Below are 15,830 nucleotides of genomic sequence, written 5' to 3' on the forward strand. Positions count from 1 at the left end.
CATTGAAACTCCATGAGGTTACAAAGGTCCAGCTGGGGACTGTAACTTACGACCTTCTACCATACCTCAAACCAATACCCGGAACAGTGAGAGGAGTGGTACACGGAATCGAGGCCGAGACGTCTGAACGGGAGCTGATGGAACTACTGTCCGCGAAAGGACACAACATAATGCACGCAAGAATGCTAGGGAAGTCCAACTCGGCGCTGCTAACCTTTCAGGGGCCCCACGTGCCGCTGTATGTAAAGGTGGGCAGTGCATACACACGGTGCAGACCGCACAGGAGGTTTGTGCAGTACTGCAAGGCCTGCGGCGAAGTAGGCCACCGACAGGACGTCTGCCCACACCCGGACACAAACCAGTGTCCAAGATGCGGGGAAAAGGTGAACCCAGAGGGCCATGAATGTCAACCCAGATGCAAGATATGTGACCAGCCACATGAGACGGCGAGCAAGGAGTGTAAAAGAAGGCTTGAGCCGGGGCCACTACCTCTACACGTGAGAGAGAAGAACGCCAGTGGAAACCAACAAGTGACGTGGAACGCCGACACCAGGCAAAAGGCGCAGCATACGCAGCAGGAAGCATCAACGGTGGAAAGCGGTCGAGGCAGCCGGCCTCGATGGGTTGACCACACAGCCCCGCCAAGCGTCACAGGTTCGCCGCACTCTTCCGGGCGACCCGACCCTGGAGATCGCAAAGCAACAGGCCCTCGTGGTGGTCGGCGACTTCAACGCGCCGCACCCGGACTGGGGGTACCTGACGGAGACCGTGAAAGGCAGGAACCTCTGGCATGTCGCCCATGACAGAGGACTGACTCTGATTACTGACCCGGATCAACCCACTAGGAGGGGAGATGCAAGGCACAGGGACACCACGCCGGATTTAGCATTCGTCCGGAACGTGAAAGGAGCGGAGTGGATCAACACCTGGGAAGATCTGGGCAGCGACCATTTCGTGGTGGCGGCGACGGTCACAGCCGGCCCGGGGAAATCGAAGGGCAGAAGGATTAGGATTACAGAGTGGGACGCCTTCAGATGATTTTTAGAAGAGTTTGAGGAAGATGACATTGAGAACATCGAGGAGGGGACGGAAAAGCTGAGGGCCTGCGCCGAGCACGCGACCAAGACCGTGCCAGAAGAGGCGAACATGCTGACTGCAGACAGTAAGCTCCTGCACATGTGGGAGGCCAAGTCCAGCATGCAGAGGAGGTTGAGGATCCAGAGACACAACCGCAACCTTCGGCGTAAGATCGCCAAGTTAAGTAAGGAGATTGAAGCACATGCCAGCAAGATCACGCGACAGCAGTGGCAAGACTCCTGCGACGGCTTCGACCACCAGCTTGGCGCTCCGAAGACCTGGAACATCCTTCGGCATCTGCTCGATCCAGACGGCACCAAGACGGCCCAGAAGAACAAGATGAGCGAGATCCTGCGTCGCCATGAGGGGAGTGAGAACGACCTCATGAAGGAGATCCGCAAGAGGTACCTAGGGGACGGCCCACCCCGAGCTCCTACGGAGTACGACGGCGAGAGGAACGATGCGTTGGACGTGCCCATCACCGAAGCGGAAGTGAGGGAGGTCCTGCTCAGACTCAAGACCAAGTCGGCCCCGGGTCCCGACGGAGTAACGAACAAGATGCTACGCAATCTGGGGGACGGAGCCGTTACCGGCATAACGCGATACATGAACGCGTGCTGGGAGGGGGACTTTATCCCCCAGCAGTGGAAGACCGCCAAGGTGGTAATGATCCCCAAGCCGGGCAAGAGGCCGCAGCTGGACTCCCTTAGACCCATTTCGTTAACCTCCTGCGCGGGCAAGCTCATGGAGCACGTCGTCCTAGGGAGGCTGAACAGGTACATGGAGGAGCACACCATGGTCGGCTTCAGGCCGCATCTGTCCACTCATGACGTGATGCTGCGCCTTAAGCATCAGATAGTGGATGGAACGGGGAGCTCCCCTCTCGACACCAAAGCGATCCTGGGCCTGGACTTGACGAAGGCTTTCGAACATTATACACGACGCAGTCCTCGACAACCTCAGGGCGCTGGCCGTGGGCAAGCGAACATATGAATACATCCAGAACTTCCTGAGCAGGAGGAAGGCGAGATTGGCGGTCGGCGGGGTCGAGTCCGAAGACATCTGCCTTGGGGGAAAAGGAACGCCACAGGGATCGGTGCTGTCCTTGTACCTCTTCAGCGTGGCGATGATCTGCCTGCCCGCGAAACTTGAGAAGATAGCCGGACTGCAGCATAGAATCTACGCTGATGACATCACGCTGTGGGTGACTGGCGGCAGCGACGGTTACATAGAGGAAGTACTGCAGGAGGCAATCCGGGTGGTAGAAGAGTACGTAGCTCCCAGGGGACTGGCGTGCTCTCCGCAGAAGTCCGAGCTTTTGCTGCTGAGACCCAAACGCGGCGGGAAGGAGAAATCGACCATCGAACTCTTCGCGCAAGGGCACCGCATCCCCCAGGTCGAGAGTATCAGGGTGCTAGGCCTGCGCATACAGGCAGATGGAAAGAACAGGGAGATGATACAGGCCCTAAAAGGGACGGCCTATCAGGTCGCCCGGCTCATCGCCAGGATCTCCAACAGAAACTATGGGATGAAGGAAAGCAACCTCATGCGCCTGGTACAAGCTTTTGTGATGAGTCGGCTGGCGTACGTGGTTCCTTTCATGAGACTCGGAGTGGCCGAAAAGTCCAAGCTGGAATGTATAGTGCGGAAAGCATACAAGCGAGCCCTAGGGCTGCCGGACTCGACGTCAAACAAGAAGTTGGCGGCCCTCGGGGTACACAATACCATCGACGAGCTCATCGAGGCTCAAAGAACCGCCCAGTTGGAACGGCTCACGAGGAGCGCAACTGGCAGGCACATTCTCAAGAGCCTCGGCCTCCGGTATGAGACACAGAGAGGCGAGAAAGTGGACGTTCCCCTACACATCAGGGAGATGCTGCAGATTTCCCCCATCCCAAAGCACATGCATTCTGTACACGACGCCAAGAGAAGGGAGGCGAGGGCCAAAGCCTTGGGAAGAACGCTAAAACAAGAGGAGGGGGTCGCGTATGTCGACGCGGCCGAGTACAAGGGAAGAGGAGCCATGGCAGCGGCGGTGGTGAACGGTGACGGACACCTCGTCGCGAGCTGCAGCGTGAAGACCGACGACCCGGAGGCGGCGCAAGAGGTGGCGGTGGCGCTCGCGCTAAGCATGCCCGGCGTCAGGACAATCGTGTGTGACTCGCAGAGCGCGGTTCGCAACTTCGCCAAAGGGAGAGTGTCGCCGAAGACTCTGGGGGTCCTCAGGGGTGCGACGTGCTTCGGTGGGAGAGAAAGAGTGAGACTCGTGTGGACACCAGCACACGCGTCGCTTCCTGACAACGAGGAGGCTCATGACGCGGCCCGAGGACTTACCGTCCGGGCCGGCACAACGTCTGGGGCCCCCGTCGCGTCGTCCGGGAGAGACAGGCTGGTGACATTTAGAGAAATTCTCGACCACTACACGGACGGGAGGAGGAGCTTTCCCCCCGCGCACCACTCGCTGAACAAGAGACAGTCCACGGTGTGGAGACGTCTGCAAACGAACACCTATCCGTGTCCGGCTTTACTAAATCGGTGGTACCCGGACAGGTACACGGGCGCGTGCAAACTCTGTGGGCAGAGGACGAACTTGAAACACATGGTGTGGGAGTGCAGTAACATAGACAGGGGCGCTTGCGCGAATAAATTATTCACGCAGCTCAGAGATGAAGAGAGCTGGGAGACCACTCTGCTCAGCTCGAACCCTCGGGTCCAAGAAGACTTAGTCCGACTGGCCGAAGACGCCGCCAGGGTCCAGAAGATCCTGGCCGTCGTCTGAGGGGAGGGGGGGGGGGGGGGCCTTAGTGGGCTCCTCACCACTTCCTAATTCCTTTTTCGGGCACCAATAAAGTTGTACTGACTGACTGACTGACTGTGAACTTCGGCTCCTACTTTGTATTTGACGAGTTTAGAGCACGCGAGGCCTTAAATTCGTCAGACAAAAAGTTCGAGCCTAAAGTTCGTGGAGCGCGCCAATCAGACGTTGGCGACAAAATCGCGAAGTCAACGCCATGATCGTCCAATCGGTGCGCTCCGTGAACTTCGGCTCAAACTTTGTGCTTGACGCGTTTAGGGCCCCGGGACACTTTGCAAAAAAGTCGGCGAGAAATCCGGCGGCTCTGATCGGCCAATAGCAAGGACAAGTGCGGCGTCGGCCTATCACGGCTGCCTGATTTCGCGCCGACTTGTTCGCCAAATATTCAGATTAAGGGCTCCGGTCCACGCACCGTTTCACTGAAAGCCCGACCGAAGCAGATGCTACGATTCGACGGTGTGAATCGCACCAAAAAGTGCATCGTCACCGCACCCGCCATTTTTGTACATATGCTATTCCTGGCTAAACCAATCACGCGAACTAAATGTCACGTGTTCCTGCGACTTTTCTTCGGCGTGATCCATAGTAAACGCTCAAAGACGACGAGCGCTGTGACAATGCACTTCTTTGGCGCTGTTTGCTTCGCTCCATCGGATGGCGGTCGGACTTAATACGCACTAGCCGAAGACAGGCGTGGTGATTATACTTCCTTTCACCTTCAGTCCAGACACAGCCGACGCTACGAGCTGATGGGAGAAATCATACTGTGTTTAAAGGGCACCATCATGGTGTTAGTTATTTTCTCTACGTGCTGTTGAGTCGCTGAACCAATCATAAACATAAAAGGCCCAGTTAATTGCGCTTTTGACGCTGTTTGATTGTTCCCATTAGCTCGTAGCTTCGGCTGCGTCTGGACTTAAACTAAAACAAGGTATAGATTCACATGTCGCTTACATAAAAGCGGACGAATTGCCTGTTCCACCTAAAAAAAAACGCTTCAGTTTGTATCAACGTGGGCTAAGCGCTATTATTTAAAATCCGAGTTAATTATAAAAAGGAATTATTGAAGTTTTTTTTTCACATAGTAACTGAGGTTATGAGCGACGCTTCAAAGACTCTTGCATGGAGAAAGGACCTCCCTGGGTTTGAACTTTTCATTTGGAGCTCCTTGAGGCGAAACAGGCCTTCAGCACTACGGACGCGGCCATAGTTAGTAACGCCGCATCTTCTAATTAACACTGCGATTTTTCGTTTCTTGCCTTCGTTCTTGACATTTTATGCTTATTTGCTTAGAGTTGTCTTCACTTATAACTAAAACAGCAAAAATAAAAACAACTTGCTTATCTTTGTTTCACGCGAACGTACAATGGAGTGGTGTCGGACACCACTATTTAAACGTCCGTAAAGAACGCGTGGAATCCTACTTGCCCATGACTAAGCGTGGGGAGGGTATTTTAATTCGATGATTTAGTAAGCTCAAGGTTGGTCATCTGTGAAGATTAGGATTGCCTTTCCTGTTGCGTTTTGTATAAACATTTGCGTGACAATATAGTTCAAAATAAGTCAGTATAATGTCAACATATATTATTACCTCAGGAATTCGGCACTGCTATTATAGTCAAGATAAACGTATGGTTCACGAGAGCACTGAAAATTACCTAAAACCATGAAAGCGTATTGCCATACTTTTTTATTACAGAAAAGGATCTAGCCACGGGCGAAGACGTGGATGATGGAGAGCGAATCGCTGGTCATTGTAAGACTACAACCATAGCATGTAACTCACGCTCCAATGACTCACTTCACGTCTTTGTTTCGCAGTACCTCCCACAAAGGAGACACTTAGCGATTGCAAACGCTGCCCTGAGTGCCCCACCAGGAGGCAGATGGCATGTGGTCCCGGTGAGTTCTTCTGCCAGCCAGTTCGAGAAAATTTGAATTTGGCTTGCCTATAAATATGAAGGCGGACTAAGACAATTTTATTTAAAGTGGTGTACTTGATAGGGAATGCAATTGATAGAAAAGGGTGGGATAACAAGGCTGTTTTTTTTTTCTAGATTCTAGTTTTTAATCATGCTATTTTTGGTCTGTTTAAGCAAGCTCTGTGGCCAGTGTTCTTGGCGAATTCAATACAAGGGGATTTACAATAGATATTCAATGTTTGTAGGTATTGTTCGGTCGCTAAATTTAGACAAAACAATTATGGCGTCGGCAATGCAAGGCATTGCAAATGCGCGTAGATTACAGACTGCTAACCCAGATATCATAATCCTTGCGTGGTGGAGACCTAAGTCGTGAAGAAACTGCGCCACTTTAGAAAGAGCGCCATTGCGATTTTGTAACGTCCCCTTCTTTCTGTTTATTTACACAGATTGTTGTTCCAATGATATATTTCTCCAGATTTGCTATGGCCACAATAAATAATTTATTATGATGAATGTACTTCTGTTTGGCTTGCATGGTATTGGTACTTCTTTGGACCCTTTATACTTTGCTATAATTATTGTTTGCGTTTTTATTTCTCAGCTGCTGTGTCTCTGCACCACTCGAAACACGAAACCGCCAATCCTGCTGGAAGTTTGACAGTGCGAATATTTCGTCTATGCAAACAGCTCTGGTTCTCCTTAATTCATATGGGAGACCCGTGCTAGGAAATCTAGTTAGCAAACATTTCAATACACTTCGAGGAGTCAGAAAATTCAAGCCGTAGGAAAATCTGCGCATGAGAAAGCAATACATTTAAAAACCTCTAGCAACTCACAGTGTGCTTGTATAACATTTACTATTTCGCGATTTTCTAGGATCTTTGACGGATATAATCAACGTTCAGAAGGTCGACAGCTCCGTCAACAAAACTAATTGGGTCAAGAGGGCACCCCGAAATCAAGGTAGGAAAGCGCTAAAATCAATCGTGAAAAAAACAGTTCTGTCTTAAATTGCAAATACGTTTTAGGCGTAATTGTTCTGAAAATCTAAAAATATGCTCTATTGCCGCGCGCAGGGTCACGGACTTGTAGAAAATTCTCGTTCATTCTTGCTGCGGACATAACTATCGTTCATCCTTGTTTTTGTTGTTCTAGAAAGTGCTTGTTCATTCTCGCCCCGAGCGCGCTACGCTCGAACCTTCTCCGCCGAATCTTCGAGATACTGACTCACTCTAGATAAGAGGCCGCCCGCGACCCGGTCGAGTCAGTCTCGCCCCAGCGCTCGATTCTGCTGACACGCCGACTTCGACGCCCGCGACGCTCTGCTTTCTTCTGTTTCCTTCTTTATTTTTGGCACAAGTTCACCACATTAAACGTTTATTTATTTCTGTTTATTTCTTGTTTATTGGTCACGACTCACCACCCGTGACATTCTGGTGGAGGTGCGGGGTACCGCATGCCCGTGCAGCGTTCCCCTCCCAGGACCCGCAGTGCAAGCCCGACTCCAAGCTCGCTGAGAAGACCACTCAGCGCGGAACCTGAAACTCGGACCAGCCGCCGCACCAAGGGAGGGGATCCGGAGTACGGTTTGCTCCTGGATAAACCCAAGCCGAAGAAGACGACGATGGACAACCAGTCGCAGGCCCCCGCCGCTCCTGCCGTCGTCTACCTACCCGTCGCTCCTCGGACACCGGCTCCGTTCCACGGCGAACTCCACGAAGACGTTGAAGATTGGATCGACCAATTCGAACGCGTCGCCCGCCACAATAGCTGGACCAACGAGCAACGGCTGCAAAACGTGTATTTCTCGCTCGAGGGGACTGCAAGAAGCTGGTACGAAAATCACGAGTCTTCATTGACATCCTGGGACCTTTTCAAGAGCCAGCTGAAGGCGACATTTGTCAACCAGCACCGCCGAGAGAGAGCCGAAGACTTACTGCGTACCAGGACTCAAGGCCCCAACGAGAGCATCACAGGCTTCGTGGAGGATGTTCTCCGCCTAAGCGCCCGCGCCGATCCTCAGGCTACCGAGGAGAAGAAGCTGCACCACCTGATGAGGGGTGTGAAAAGCGAGATTTTCGGCGGTCTCATCCGGAATCCCCCAACAACAGTCGACGAGTTCATCACGGAGGCGACAAATATGGAACGGGCCTTGCTAGCCCGCGCCAGACACTACCAACGACACCCTGGCGTAACTACTCTAGCGACATCTGGATCCGACCTGGGCACCACCCTCCCCGACATCCGTGACCTTATCCGTGAAGCCGTCCGGGAGGAGTTGAAGAAGTTGCTACCTGCTGCCACAAGCCTGGATACGCCCTCAGTCGCCGAGATTGTCCGGGAAGAACTTCAGCAGGCGCTGCAGCCAGAAGTTCTCGCCAGCGCCGCTCCTGAACCACCGAAGCTGAGCTACGCCGCAGCTACCCGACGACCACCGCCCCCTGCTCACCCGTATACGGCGCCACCTCGACATGAACCTCTAGCGCCGCAGTATTCACGACGCCATGAAGATCGGGCGTACGTCCGCCCAGAACAAGCTGCTCCACGAAAGACCGACGTGTGGAGGACGGCCGATCGACGCCCGTTGTGCTACCACTGCGGGGAGGCCGACCATATCTACCGTCATTGTCCCTACCGGCAAATGGGCCTGCGTGGGTTCCACCCGAACGACCCACGCCCGAGGTACGGCGAACGCCCTCACGACATCGAGGAGTACCTCCGACGTTCCCCCACCCCAGTGTCGTCTCTCCGCCGTGAAGCCCGCTCCCCATCGCCACGACGTTCAGCCTCCCCAGCGCCACGATCCCGCCGAGAGAGCCTGTCTCCTCTGCGTCGTCGGGAAAACTGAGTGCGGCAACGCCTGGAGGTGACGTTGCCGAAAACGACGGAAGCAAACAGCCTCCAAGAACGCCGGAGCGCTCCCACTCTCTCGACGCCCCGCATTGCACCGACGCGCCTGCAACGGTGTCCAACAACCTAAACGTTGTTATCGATGGCCAAAACGCATCGGCACTCCTTGACACCGGGGCAGACTACTCAGTATTGAGTGGGAGGCTCTCTCGCCACCTTCGAAAAGTCACGACGCCGTGGGATGGACCGCAGATACGAACCGCCGGAGGACACCTCATCACGCCTGTCGGAAGGTGCACCGCTCGCGTCGAAATTCACGGCGAGACGTGTCCTGTGAAATTCGTCATTCTACAAGACTGTTCCAGAGACGTCATTCTCGGCATGGACTTTTTGTGTGAATACGGCGCCGTCATCGACCTTGGAGAAAACAGATTGACGCTGCGGACACCTGTTCCGCCTTCAGAGAAACTCCAAACTGCGTCAGCCGCCGTCCGAGTCGCTGCCGACCACGTGAATCTGCCGCCGCGATCAAGTGTTGTCGTACCTGTCGTGACCGATGCAGCTACCCGTAGCGAAGTTCTTCTGGAAGGTAACCTCCAGTTGCTCCTGGGAAGAGGAATAGGCATCGCACGAGGAGTAGCTGAACTTCAGGATGGCCGCACTGTGGTCCTCGTTACGAACTTCCGGAATGAAACTCAACACCTCACGAAAGGTGCAGCCGTTGGCCACGTCGAGGATCTCCGAAACTCCGCCGAAATCGCCGCCATTACTGATGAATCCTCGCCACCTCAGCAAGACGGTACGTCGCCAGCGCAACTCGACATCGACCCTAAGCTTCCGGACCCAAAACGACGGCAGCTGATGAACCTACTCGCCGAATACCGTGACTGCTTTGCGACGTCGTCGAAGGTACGCCAAACAGCTGTTGCGAAGCACCGCATCATTACCGAGGACGACGCGCGCCCTGTGCATCGATCAGCGTACAGAGTCTCCGTTAAAGAAAGGGAGGTGATCCAGGAGCAAGTTCAAGAGATGCTGAACGACGACATAATCCAGCCATCAAGCAGTCCGTGGGCCTCTCCAGTCGTACTGGTTAAGAAGAAGGACGGAACGCTTCGGTTCTGCGTGGACTACCGGCAGCTGAACGCGGTGACGAAGAAAGACGTCTACCCACTCCCCCGAATCGACGACACGTTAGACCGGCTGCGCCACTCTCGATACTTCTCATCGATGGACCTGAAGAGCGGCTACTGGCAGATCGAAGTCGACGAACGGGACCGAGAGAAGACAGCTTTCGTCACGCCGGATGGGCTGTACGAGTTCAAGGTAATGCCCTTCGGACTATGTACGGCGCCAGCAACTTTCCAGCGTGTTATGGACACCGTACTGGCAGGACTGAAGTGGCAGAGCTGTCTGGTCTACCTCGATGACGTCGTGGTGTTTTCCAGCGACTTCGACGAGCACTTGCGACGACTCCGAGCTGTTCTTCAAGCCATACGGACCGCTGGACTCACCCTCAAGCCGTCAAAGTGTCGGTTCGCCTATGACGAACTGAAGTTTCTAGGTCACGTGGTTAGCAACGAAGGCGTGCGCCCAGACCCTGAGAAGACTCGCGCCGTCGCGTCATTTCCAGTGCCGACAGACAAAAAGGCCGTGCGAAGATTCTTTGGACTTTGCGCCTACTATCGTCGCTTCGTTCGGGATTTCGCACGGATTTCCGCACCGCTCACAAACCTCACGAAGGACGCCGAGAGGTTCGAATGGGCCGAGGAACAGCAGCAGGCATTCGACGAGCTGAAGCGACGACTCCAGACGCCTCCGGTTCTTGGACATTTCGATCAGGATGCGGACACCGAGATTCACACTGACGCAAGTAACGCAGGACTTGGCGCGGTACTAGTTCAAGTACAAGAAGGCACCGAACGAGTCATCGCCTACGCAAGTCGGACACTGTCCAAGGCAGAGAGAAATTACTCCACGACTGAGAAAGAATGCCTTGCGGTCGTCTGGGCAATCACGAAGTTTCGTCCGTACTTGTACGGAAGCCCGTTCCGCGTAGTCACGGACCACCACTCGCTCTGCTGGCTTGCGAACCTCAAGGACCCGTCAGGACGCCTCGCTCGATGGAGCCTCCGGCTACAAGAGTTCAACATGACTGTGGTTTACAAGTCAGGACACAAGCACAGCGACGCTGACTGCCTGTCCAGGGCCCCTGTCGAAACACCTTCCGGCAGCAGCGACGACGATGATGACGAGTGCTTTCTAGGCGCAGTGAACACCGATGACATGGCACGACGTCAACGAGACGATCCGGAGCTGCGAGCCTTAATCGAGCACCTGGAAGGGCGCGGCGGTACCGTACCCCGTGTTTTCTTACGAGCCGTGCCGACCTTCACCATTCGGCAAGGTGTACTCTACAAAGAGAACTTCGGGAACAACAACTCGCCGTGGCTGCTGGTAATACCGACCGACCTTCGAGGGGAGATCTTTCAAGCATGTCACGACGACCCGACGTCCGGACACCTTGGATACAGCCGGACACTGGCCCGTATTCGTGAAAAGTATTACTGGCCCAAGCTCCCCAAGACCGTCCACCTGTACACACGATCATGCCACGAGTGCCAGCGACGCAAGAAACCTCCGACGATGTCGGCCGGACTCCTGCAGCCCATTTCTCCTCCAACTGCACCCTTCCAGCAGATCGGAATGGATCTACTTGGTCCTTTTCCGCCTTCGACGTCGGGGAACCGCTGGATCATCGTCGCCACAGATTATCTCACGCGGTACGCCGAAACGAAAGCTCTTCCTTCGGGGACTGCTGTGGAAGTTGCCAAGTTTTTCATTGAGTCCATCGTCCTCCAGCACGGCGCTCCAGAAGTTCTGATTACAGATCGCGGATCATCGTTCATGGCACAACTGACCCAAGAAATCCTCCGACTCAGTCACACCAGCCATCGTCGTACAACTGCGTACCACCCGCAGACCAACGGGCTGACGGAGCGACTCAATAAGACAATCGCCGATATGATCTCTATGTACGTCGACGTAGAGCACAAGACGTGGGACGAGGTGCTGCCCTACGTCACGTTCGCCTACAATACGGCGGTTCAAGAGACCACTGGATTCACCCCTTTCCAGCTGGTACATGGTCGGAAGGTAACGACCATGCTGGACGCCATGCTGCCCCATGAGCCATCTGACAACGAGAGCGACGACGCCCAGGCGGTTGCTCAACGCGCCGAAGAAGTTCGCCAGCTCGCCCGACTCCTGATTCAAGACCAACAGCGAGTCGACGCACGCCGGTGTAACCTTCGTCGCCGGGACGTCCACTTTCAACCCGGAGACCGGGTATGGGTTTGGACACCAATACGTCGTCGCGGTCTCAGCGAAAAACTCCTGAAACGCTATTTTGGACCCTACAAGATCATCCGACGCCTCGGCGATCTGAACTACGAAGTGCTACCCGACGGAACGCGCCCATCTGCAAGACGTCAGCCGCGACCCGAGGTGGTGCACGTCGTCCGGCTGAAGCCGTATTACGAACGATAGAACTTTCCACTCTCGTCGACGGGTGAACTGTGAACTGTGAACTGCGACTCACGATTCTGCTGCCTTTTTGTTTTGGATTTGTTTTTGTTTGTTGTTCTTCGCTTTGTGCTGCATCGGGACGGTGCACTTTTTAAAGGGGGAGATAATACCGCGCGCAGGGTCACGGACTTGTAGAAAATTCTCGTTCATTCTTGCTGCGGACATAACTATCGTTCATCCTTGTTTTTGTTGTTCTAGAAAGTGCTTGTTCATTCTCGCCCCGAGCGCGCTACGCTCGAACCTTCTCCGCCGAATCTTCGAGATACTGACTCACTCTAGATAAGAGGCCGCCCGCGACCCTGTCGAGTCAGTCTCGCCCCAGCGCTCGATTCTGCTGACACGCCGACTTCGACGCCCGCGACGCTCTGCTTTCTTCTGTTTCCTTCTTTATTTTTGGCACAAGTTCGCCACATTAAACGTTTATTTATTTCTGTTTATTTCTTATTTATTGGTCACGACTCACCACCCGTGACAATATTAGGGGTGGCCAAACTGACATCGCCCAAGAGCCGCAAGCAAAAGTGTTACTTTTTAGGGAGTCAAAGAAGGGGGTGTGAGGTGTGAACACCGCTTTCTCCCTGTGCTTTCGGCTTTATGCCAGTGGTTGTATTTTGCCATAGCTCACCTTCAATTCCCGTTAACAAAACGCTTTCACCAAGCAGAGAAACCAACCGAGGAATGCCAAGAGATAAGATTTAATAGGTTTAAAGTTGCATGCGGGCATAGAACAGTGAGATAAGTATTTGTTCATTAGGCAGATGGCTTTCCCTTGTTCGGAAATAAAAAAAAAGTATCAGGCTCAAGTAGTTTACAGACGAATTTTAGGCAAACATTTTTCGACTAAACTTACTTTGCTTGGACCTTAGCACGGGGAAAGATCGCGAAGAATTTGCCGAATTTAAAAATTGATAATACGTTGTAGAAGGGTGTGTACTTGGGCTAGTTGGTTATTCATGAATAGGAGGTAAAAGCGCTAAAAAACGACGGACAAGTTGAAGAATGACGAACACCACAGAGCGCTAACTTGCAACTGAAGTTTATTACTGAAAACACGTACACATATATACACCGTGACATCAAAAAAACACAAGTGGCAATAATGCCGCTTCATCTATCTAAGGTTAATCTATGAATTGTTTACTCTTTCGAATGATTTCAAATATGCCACCTCAGAGCTATACAGGTTTACTGAGGGAGCGCTGACACACATGCCCTGATCGTACTTCAAAATAAAAAACGCCTCCGATATCTCTCTCGTTTTTTTGTCTCTATTCCGAGTTAAGATAACGGTGTTGTCAAGCCGTGGGACACACCCACATCTGTTACAGTGTACAGCCAGATTGCCCGAGGGTGATGATCTAACTGACAGGGCATGTTCCCTGAGTCTGTCGTTTATGCACCGACCCGATTGCCCGATGTACACCTTTCCGCATGATAAAGGAATTTTATACACCACTTGTTCCTTACACTCTACGTATCTTGTTTTATGATTCTTATGGCATACGCCTACGCGCTCATCACCACGTGCCACCCTTCCACATAGCTTACTCAATTTTTGAGGGGCTGATAAGAGTACAGGGACCCCATGCTTTTCCCCCACTTTCTTTATTCTATGGCTCACCTTATGCACATAAGGTATCACCGCTGGTCTAGACTTTGGCTTGTCTCTCACGCCACATTCCCCTCCCCCCCGAAGTTTCTTTAGTAAGCCTTCCGCCACCCCCGCAAGGAGCGGAGGTGGAAAACCCCCCTCCTCCAGTTTCGTCACCTGAAGCATAAAGCTAACTGCTAGCTTATGTGGGCAGGACTTCTGTAAAGATGACCTTAAGCACGTCGAGGCAATGCCCCTCTTGATTACCTTTGAGTGACTTGAATCAAAGGGTAACACTCCTTTCTTTGCCCTTGGGCAATAAAACCAACAGACATGCGAAGGCTGTAGTAAAAGCTTAAGATCTAGAAACTGTAAGGTACCCGCTACGGGATTTTCACTAGTGAAAGTGAGCCCCGAAGCACTAGTTTTAAAAATATCAAACATTTTTGTAATAAAACCCGCTCTTTCTGAACTTGCCTGTGAACGAAACAACACCAGATAATCGTCCACATACCTAAAAACCCGAAGGACGCCTTCGTCTAACCTACTTTTGATATCCCTATCACACTTTGCCAAAAATAAATCGCTTAGCACAGGCGCCACGCTCGTCCCAATACACACACCGTCCTTCTGTAACAGCTTCACCCCTTCAAAAACAACATAAGTAGAGCTCAGATAGAAGCGTAACAGTTCCAAGAAACCACCTTCATCAACGCCACATTCATTCTGGAACTTCACAACTCCAAAAACATCAATAGCCTCTTTAACAGATTCAAACAGACCCCCCTGTGGGATTGAATAAAAAAGGTCTTGAATGTCGAACGACACTGCATCACATGGCCCCGGATTAGATTCTTTCAGATATTCTACCACGCATTCCGAGTTATTAACTCTAAAAGGATCATGTAAATGTAGCCGTGACAGATGTCGTTGAAGGTATGACGACATCTGTAACTGCCACGACCCCTTCTGTGTTACTATCGGAAAGGTGTACATCGGGCAATCGGGTCGGTGCATAAACGACAGACTCAGGGAACATGCCCTGTCAGTTAGATCATCACCCTCGGGCAATCTGGCTGTACACTGTAACAGATGTGGGTGTGTCCCACGGCTTGACAACACCGTTATCTTAACTCGGAATAGAGACAAAAAAACGAGAGAGATATCGGAGGCGTTTTTTATTTTGAAGTACGATCAGGGCATGTGTGTCAGCGCTCCCTCAGTAAACCTGTATAGCTCTGAGGTGGCATATTTGAAATCATTCGAAAGAGTAAACAATTCATAGATTAACCTTAGATAGATGAAGCGGCATTATTGCCACTTGTGTTTTTTTGATGTCACGGTGTATATATGTGTACGTGTTTTCAGTAATAAACTTCAGTTGCAAGTTAGCGCTCTGTGGTGTTCGTCATTCTTCAACTTGTCCGTCGTTTTTTAGCGCTTTTACCTCCTATTCATGATAATACGTTTCCACTTGCTTCACTTGTTTCTGACCATTACATTTTGTTGGGAAGTGATTATTCGTGTTGAACATCACATCCTTCAATACAGTAATTTTATATGTTGTGTTATTTTTAGCGGTGTCTTTGTCTAATGTTTTCAAGAGCTAGCTTAGTGTTTGGTCCCAAAAATTGAAATTAAAAAAAGTACTCTCATAACGCGAGCCGCACTTTGACCCTCGAAGAGCCGCATGCAAATCGTGAGTCGCAGTTTGGCCACCACTGTGATATATATATATATATATATATGAAATACCCATTCTCTCCTAGATGTAACACACCACTAAAATAAGAAGGCCTATTTTCGCGAGTATATTCAGAAATGTCACTTCACTGTATTAAAAAAAAGTATTATTATTTGAATATAATTGCATGCTAGCAACTGGTATATCTTGTAATATTAGGTGATAAATTTATATCTATAGAGATACATTGATTCTTGTGTCTGTTGTAGATATTCGCATCCTTAAAATAAAATAAACTTG

At 51.8% G+C, this 15,830-nt stretch overlaps 1 protein-coding gene across 1 annotated transcript in view; it reads left to right on the forward strand.

Annotated features, from left to right (window-relative positions):
* The window catches only part of LOC120848061, an 81,943-nt gene that overhangs the window by 56,470 nt on the left and 9,643 nt on the right, over positions 1 to 15,830 (forward strand). Inside the window, exons 11-13 of the mRNA XM_040219992.3 lie at positions 5,592 to 5,648; positions 5,714 to 5,794; positions 6,694 to 6,780. Coding sequence (XP_040075926.3) covers positions 5,592 to 5,648; positions 5,714 to 5,794; positions 6,694 to 6,780 — 225 coding nt within the window. The remainder of the gene's footprint in view (positions 1 to 5,591; positions 5,649 to 5,713; positions 5,795 to 6,693; positions 6,781 to 15,830) is intronic.

The sequence above is a fragment of the Ixodes scapularis genome, unplaced genomic scaffold (assembly GCF_016920785.2).
Source record: "Ixodes scapularis isolate PalLabHiFi unplaced genomic scaffold, ASM1692078v2 PGA_scaffold1__304_contigs__length_218370807, whole genome shotgun sequence".
NCBI classification, from domain to species: Eukaryota; Metazoa; Arthropoda; class Arachnida; order Ixodida; family Ixodidae; genus Ixodes; species Ixodes scapularis.